The following is an 8,020-nucleotide window of genomic DNA, read 5'->3' on the forward strand; positions in this document are numbered from 1 at the left end:
ATTAAAATATAATAATAATAATAATAATAAAGAATGTGGAAATAGCCCAAATGTCCAACCACAATCAAATGTCAAGAGAAATTGTGGTACGTTTGCATGATGGAATACTACGTAGCATGCAGGAGCAATGATTTGAAAGTCACTACCTAACTTGGGAGGGACTGGAAATCATTATGCTGAGTGAATTAACTCATTCCATAAGGACAAATACTATATAATGCCATTGTGTAGAAACAGCGAGATAACTAGTTAAATGAGTATGAGGATCCAAGGGGTGAAAGGTAGGAGCAGAGGTGTGAGGATGGGGGTGGGTATTCATAAGGTCACACAATTTGATGGGTACAGGAAGGGATGGGTAAAGGAAATGGAAAAGATCCTGTGTGAAAAACAATGTATACTTTTTTTTTTTTAGAAAAAGAAAATGTATACTTTGTAAGCAAAGCACTTCTGCTGTTGGGTCAGCTATGAGTTGGTTTGGATCAGACAATAATGAGTTTGAGTACACTTAATATACATTTTCAACATGGAATTGAGCCAGAATGAACTGATCAGAAGTCTTGGCTTGGATAAAACTAGGGTACAAGTTTTCCCTAAGAGACTAGGTCAGAAATTGTCTATGAAGGGTGGAATGGGTGTTAGGGCTAGTGCTTTTCTGTGAACCAGGAGTTACTGGGCCTGGGCTAAATACTTTTTGTCATTTATGACTATACTACTTGGGCCAAGTACTTTAACCTCCGAGATAATTTACTCCATTAATACTCAACTTTACAAAGGAAGTCTAATGGAGAAAATGTAGTATTAATATCAGTGTGAATTGCTGGAATCTTTGAATGAGGAATCTTGGAAACATGTATCAAAGTGTAAAGTCAGCATACTTTATCAATACCACTTCTGGGAAGTTAACCTTTGTATTAAAAATGTGGCTGGCATGAGGGGAGTATCATCTGCTCTCCACCAACTCCACAAGAGGCAAGACTCTCCACCAACAACTTCCATAGCACCAAAAGATGCTGTTAACCTCATTCACAATATTGCACTGGGAAAATCTGTGAAGGACCTCTCCAAAGTGTTAAAGAGCAATGATACCAGTTTAAAGATTAAAGTGTGCCTGATACAAGCAATGGTATATTAAATTTTTACTTGCACCTGAAAGTTAGACAATGAGTAAGAACAACAAAAGAAAATTGATGCCTTTAGGTTGTGGTGTTGGAGAAGAGTACTGAGTAAGTCTTGGGAAAAGTACAGCCAGATTGCTCCTTGGGGCAATGGTGAAGCTTCATCTCATACTTTGGGCACATTGCTAGAAGCTAGTCCTTAGGAAGAGACATCGTGTTTGGAAAGGCGGAGAGTCAACAAAAGAAAGGAAGACCCTTAACAAGATAGCTTGACACAGTGATTGCAGCAATGGGCTCAAGTGTGTCAGAGATAATGAGAATGGCACAGAATATGCCAATATCCTTTCTTGTTGTTCATAGGGTCATTATGAGTTATATTCATTTCAACAGCTCCTAACGTAACAACTGTCTGATAGGGTTGTTCTCACTCACTGCCATTTAATCTGCTATAACCCATAGTGACCCTCTAGGGGAAAACAGAACTGCTCCATAGAGCTTCTAAGGCTGTAAATATTTCCAAGATCTGACCACTTCACCTAGTGGTGTGTTTGAAGGTCTGATCTTGTGGTTAGAAGTCCAATGCTTAGCCTACAGTGCCACCATGCTGACTCACAGGTTTGTAGTAAACTTAAATGATATAAATCCTAAGAACATGGTTTCTATAAATTGTGTAGTATTGTGAAAATACAAGTTTTCAAATGCATGTTATTCCCTTTTTATAAATGAAATCCCCCTCAGAAAAAAATCAGTCTGAATCCTTAAGTTACGTTTTCTTTCAGAATTTTATTTTAAAGGAATTTGTGTAGCATCAACAGTGTCTGTTGTATGCCTAAGAGAAATTGATAATGAATGGTCAAATTAGAACACATTTTTACTATAAGTTCTTGCTAAATTCTCCAATAAACAAAACACACACACAAACATGTGCCATTGTAAACTTCATTATTTCCTTAAAATTCCAAAATAATTCTTTATAAAATGTTACATCTAAAGAAAACTTGTGGGAAACTACAAAGCATCTATAGTCTTTTAGAGTAAAAGCTAAGATAAAAATAATTTTTGCAGGGTGAAAATTTATCAAAATGTATCAGAAGATTACAAATATATTTTGGCAATCTGATTATATGTAATCTATATGTCAAATACCATTAATTTTTTCCAGCCCAAACACAGGAACATCTTATCTGGAAAAAAACCCATAATTAGTTTGATTTCTTCATAAAGATTCTTTTATGAGCTGGGCTAATCTCTGACATGCCTAAAACAGAAAAAAGATAAAAATTGATAAAATTAGGATGCTTTTTAGGAAAAATCTGCCCATAAAGTCTGAAATTAAAACAAAGAACTGCCTTCTTAAGTTGAGATAAGTGAATGAAAAATTGAGTCTAATAGGAGCCATAAATATTAACATACATATGCAGAAATAAGTGTCTCAGAATTCTTGGTTGCTTTTTGTTTTTTTGATGGCTGAAGCCATCTTTTTTCCCCCTTCCTCTAGAAAAAACATTTTTATTGATGCTTATAGAATTTCATTATCTAGAGTCTTTCATTTGCATATATACTTTATATAGTTTCAATTGTCCAACTCATCAATATATAAAAGCACAGAGAGCTTATGAAAAGAATTTTTGTGACGTGAAAACAAACAAAAAACAGAACATGAAATAAATGATCATCTCCAAGGATAAGCGCAAACTCTTCAAGGTTCTCAAAGCAGTGCTCAATTAATGACTCTCCTCCTGAGATTTCTACACTCATCATTCTTAAGATTTTGGTTTCTTCTTGTTACTTCTACTAAAGTTAAACTCTGTAATAATTCCTGCTGAGTCAGCTCTAAGACATGGAAGACCCAGGATGTGTATGTGTAGAACGATGCTCCAGAGAGATTCAGTGGTTCATTTTTTTAGAGGATCTGAGGTGCCTCTGGCTGGAAACAAACCTCCAATCTTTTGGTTAGGTCTGAGCATTTTAGCTATTTACCTCACTTAGTGAATCTGACTTTGTAATTAATTAAGAATATTTTTCTATTTAAATCTAGCTAGTATTTTCTTTACTCTTCTTCAGCACCACAATTTCAGGCATTGACTCTTCTGTTTTCTTTATTCACTGTCCAGTTCTGTGATGCATAGCAAGTAATTGTGAAGACCATGACCTGGATTGGGTGCACCTTAGTCTCTAGACTGTCATTGCTGTTCTTCACACTCTAGAGAGGTCCCCGACAGCAGACTTTCTCAATGCAATGAGTCTTTTGATTTCCTGAATGCTAGTACCAAGAGTGCTGATTGTGGATTGTTGGAGTGTTGATTGTTAACAATCTCCTTCTCTTTTCCATCTGTTATTGTGCTGTCAATTGGCTTGGTGGTGAGAATCTTTGTTTTCTTGATGTTGAACTTCAGTGGATATTGAAGATTGCAGTCTTTGGCTTTCCACAGCAAATGCTTCAGTTCCTCCCAGTTTCAGCAAGTCAGGTTGTGTCAAGGTTGTATCATTCAGATTGTTGTTTAGTCTTCTTCCAATCCTGGTGACACATTCTTTCTCATAAAATCCAGCCTCCCAAATGATCTGTTCTTTTTAGATGGAAAAGGTATGGAAAAAGGACACATCCCTAATGAACTCCTTTCTTGATTTTGAGCTAGGCAGTGTTTTCTTACTCGGCTTGGACAACAGTTTCCTAGTGTAAATATAGGTTTCACATGAGCACAATCAAGTGTTCTGGGATTCTGATTCTTCTCAATGTTAGCCACAATTTGTTGTGACACACACAGTCAAATGTTTTTGCATAGTCAATAAAACACAAATAGACATTCAATGCCTTTGAGCTGTGGTGCTGGAGAAGATTATTGGACTTTCCATGAACTGGGAAGAGAACAATCACATCTGTCCTGAAGAGGGTGAAACCAAGTTAGTTGCTCTTTGGATTCAAGGATTTTGAAATTCCATCTCACCTATGTTGGCCATGTTGCGAACAAGGACCAGTCTTTAAAGAAGAACATCATACTTTGAAGAGTGGATGGTCAGCTCTAAGAGAGATGCAAATCAAAACCACTATAAGGTATCATCTCACCCCAGTAAAAATAACGAAACTGAACAGAACAGCAAACAACAAATGCTGGTGAGATTGTGGAAAACTTGAACCCTTATTTACTGTTGGTGGGAGGGTAAAATGGTGCAACCACTACGGAAGGTTATATGGTGCTTTCTCAAAAAGTTCCAAACAGAAATACCATTTGACCCAGCAACTGCACTTCTGGGAATACACCCTAAAGAAACCATAACTGCCACCCAAGCAAATATATGCACACCTACGTTTATTTTGGCTTTGTTCAAAATAGGTAAGAGTTAGAAACAACCCAAGAGCCCATCAACAAACGAATGGATAGAGATGCTGTGCTACAGTCACAAAATGGAATATTATGCAGCATTGAAAAACAAGGAACTCATGCAATATTATTCAAAATGGGTGACCCTAGAGAACATTAGGCTGAGTGAAATATATCAGTCACAAAAGGACAGATATTGCATAGGGCCACTGTTGTAAAATGGGACTGACATCGCGGTTGAGGGAATACAGAAAAGGAGGGGTAGAATGATGTATATTGCATTGAAACAGATGGGGTAGAGAACTGTTTAAAGGGAGCATATGAATGGGTATTCTTGTCATTACAGAAGTCCAGAGTAAAGGCTGCATAGTGGAGTGGACGTGGGGGGAGGGATTGCATAACAATGAAAGCGTTTTTCTTTCTTTTCAAGGAGAAGAGTTAATTGGGGGGAGGGGGAGAAAAGTGCAACAATGAATGACTGAAAACCCTAAGTCTCTGTAAACTTTTACTAAAATTAATTTAAAAAATAATTTATAGTATTGATATTAAAAAAACACCAGAAGAGTGGTCACTGCAAAACAGGAAGACCCTGGATGAGATGGATTGACACAGTGACTGGGCTAATAGAGGCAAGTGTGTTGCAGACAGTGATACTGGCTAAGGGTAGGGCAAGATTTAGAGATATTAGTGCAAAGGATTGCTATGAGTTGTAGTTGATGTAACAATATATAACAACAATATTTTCTTTAAAGAAACTGACTATTATGATGAAGGAAAAAGAGGTTATCTACAGGATATGTTGCTAATTGACAACACTGTAGGTTCTAAGCAATAGTTTGTTATTATGTGCTGTTGAGTCGCCTCTGACTAATAGTGACCCTATGAACAACAGCCCTAAAACCTGCTCTATCCTGTGCTCATCTTATATTGTTTCTGACACACATACCCACATTATCCCAGTCACTGAATCAATTCATCTGATCAAGGGTCTTCCACTGCGCTGTCCCTCCAGCCTCCCCAGCATGACATCTAAGTACGGGTCCCTCCTTGCAACATGTCCAAAGTATGTCAGACGAAGGTTCAGAATCCTTGCCTCTAAGGAGTAGCCTGGCCTCACCCTCTCCAGGATGAACCTGTTCTTTCTCTTAGTAGTCCATTGTATATTCAATACTCTTCTTCAGCATCACAGCTTAAAGGCATCAATTCTCCTTCTATCATCCCTAGTCATTGTTTAGCTTTCTGATGCATAGCAAATGATTCCAAAGCCCATGGCCTGTATTAGGCTCACCTTAGTCTCCAGACTGACCTCACTGCTCTTCAGTACTTTGGAGAAGCCTCTGACAAGACTTTTCCAATGCAATTCGTCTTTTCATTTCCTGGCTGCTGGTGCCAATAGTATTGATTGTGAAGGCAAGCAAAAGAAAGCTGTTTACAATCTCAATCTCCTTACTATTTATAACAAGGCTGCCAATCGGCCCAGTGGTGAGAATCTTTGTTTTCTTGATGATGAGTTTCAATTGATATTGAAGGTTGCAGTCTGTGACCTTCTGCAGCAAGTGCTTTCAGGTCCTCCTCAGTTTCAGCAAGCAGGGTTGTGTCATCTGCATAATGCAGATTGTTGATGAGTCTTCCTTCAATCCTGATGCCACACTTTCCCTCATAGAAACCAGCCTCCCGGATAATCTGTTCTGCTATAGATTGAAAAGGTGTGGAGATAGGACACATCCCTGGCATACACCCTTCCCAATTTTGAACCATGCAGTGTTCCCTTGCTCAGTTCTGCTGACTGCTTCCTGGTCCAAGAAAAACACAATAAAGTGTTCTGGGATTCTCATTCTTCTCAGAGTTAGCCACAGTTTGTTGTGGTCCACACAATCAAATGCCTTTGCATAGTCAATGAAACACAGATAGACATTCCTTTGGTTGAAGACAAAATTTAACTACAGCTTGTTCTCATCATTTGTCTGTAGATGTCTAGCAACAAAGTAAAATGTGTGCTTTCATGGTATCCTATGAATTTTTAACAAATACTTAGTTTCTAGACAGTGAAGAGGAATAATATAGGAGTTTACAAAAGGATCACATGCAACAAAAAATATTGATACCAGGTAAAATTTGAAGAAAACCCTATACTTACCACATCCATCTGTTCTGGAGAAGCAATAGAGAAGGACACACGAAAGTAAGGGCTTGGAGCTTTTTTATCAATGAAGAAAGCATACCCAGGTACTATCAGCACCTAAGAGAATTTATGAAAAATAAGAGATTTACCACTAAAGAAAATACAGGCAACTTAACCTTGGATGAGGGAAAAATTTTTAAATTTAAAAGCAGTTCAAAACAACTATGAGATATCATCTCACTGCAGTAAGAACAGCAACATTTAACATTACAGCAAACAATAAATGCTGGTGAGGTTGTGGAGAAACTGGAACCCTTATTCACTGTTGGTAGGAGGGTAAAATGGTACAGCCACTATGGAAGGCAGAATGGAGCTTTCTCAAAAAGTTGCAAATAGAAATAACATTTGACCCAGCAATTCTACTACTGGGAATATACCCTAAAGAAACTAGAACTGCCACTTAAGCAAATATATGCACACACATGTTTATTACGGCTTTGTTCACAATAGCAAAGAGTTGGAAACAACAGAAGTGCCCATCAACAAACGAATGGATACAGAAGCTGTGGTATATTCACACAATGGAATACTTTGCTGCATTGAAAAAGAAGCAACTCATGAATTATATTAATTATTAAACAAAATGGGTGACCTTAGAGGACATTATGCTGAATGAAATATCTCAGTCACAATAGGACAAATACTGTATAGTGCTACTATTGTAAAACAGGACTGACATCGGGGTTGAGGGGAGACTGAGAAAGATGGTATAAATTATGTATACTGCATTGAAACAGATGAGGGAGAGAACTGTTTAAAAGGGATATATAATTAGGTATGATTGTCATGACAGGAGTCCAGAATGAAGGCTACATAGTGGACTTGGGGTTAGGGATTGCATAACAAATAGAGAATTTTTCTTTTGCTTTTCAAAGAGAAGAGTAAACTGAGGGGAAGAGCGTGGTTAGGGAGAAGGGTGCAAAAACGAATGAATGGAAATCCAAAGTCTCTGTAAATTTTCATTAAAATTAATAAAAAGAAAAAAGTAGTTGAAGAAAATACACATTGAAAATCAATTACTACAACAATTCTATCATACAATAAGAAATAGAAATGTAATAAAGTACAGCAAGAAAATATATATAAGAAAAATGGCAAATGTTTCCTCTTTTTCATAAAAATGAAATGCACAGAAATTTACTAAGAAAAATACTGAAATTCTATTCCTAATGGCTAAAGAATAACTTACAAAAGAAATCACAAAATAATAAACATAAGATTCAAACAATGAAAATGGGTGACCCTGGAGGACATTATGCTGAGTGAGGTATCTCAGTCACAAAGGGACAAATGCTATATGGTACCACTGTTGTAGAATGAGGCTGGCATTGGGGTGGGGGTAAGACTGAGAAAAACTGGATGAAATATGTTTACGGCATTGAAGTCTATGGGGGAGAGAATAG

General features: G+C 37.3%; 1 protein-coding gene across 1 annotated transcript in view; it reads right to left on the reverse strand.

Moving 5' to 3' along the window:
- Positions 1-2,331: 2,331 nt before the first annotated feature.
- The window catches only part of AADAT (aminoadipate aminotransferase), a 53,568-nt gene continuing 47,879 nt past the window's right edge, over positions 2,332-8,020 (reverse strand). Inside the window, exons 12-13 of the mRNA XM_006902134.1 lie at positions 6,573-6,674; positions 2,332-2,373 (exon numbers count right to left, since the gene is read on the reverse strand). Coding sequence (XP_006902196.1) covers positions 2,332-2,373; positions 6,573-6,674 — 144 coding nt within the window. The remainder of the gene's footprint in view (positions 2,374-6,572; positions 6,675-8,020) is intronic.

This window comes from Elephantulus edwardii, unplaced genomic scaffold (assembly GCF_000299155.1).
Source record: "Elephantulus edwardii isolate Elephantulus edwardi_28Jun2011 unplaced genomic scaffold, EleEdw1.0 scaffold00371, whole genome shotgun sequence".
NCBI classification, from domain to species: Eukaryota; Metazoa; Chordata; class Mammalia; order Macroscelidea; family Macroscelididae; genus Elephantulus; species Elephantulus edwardii.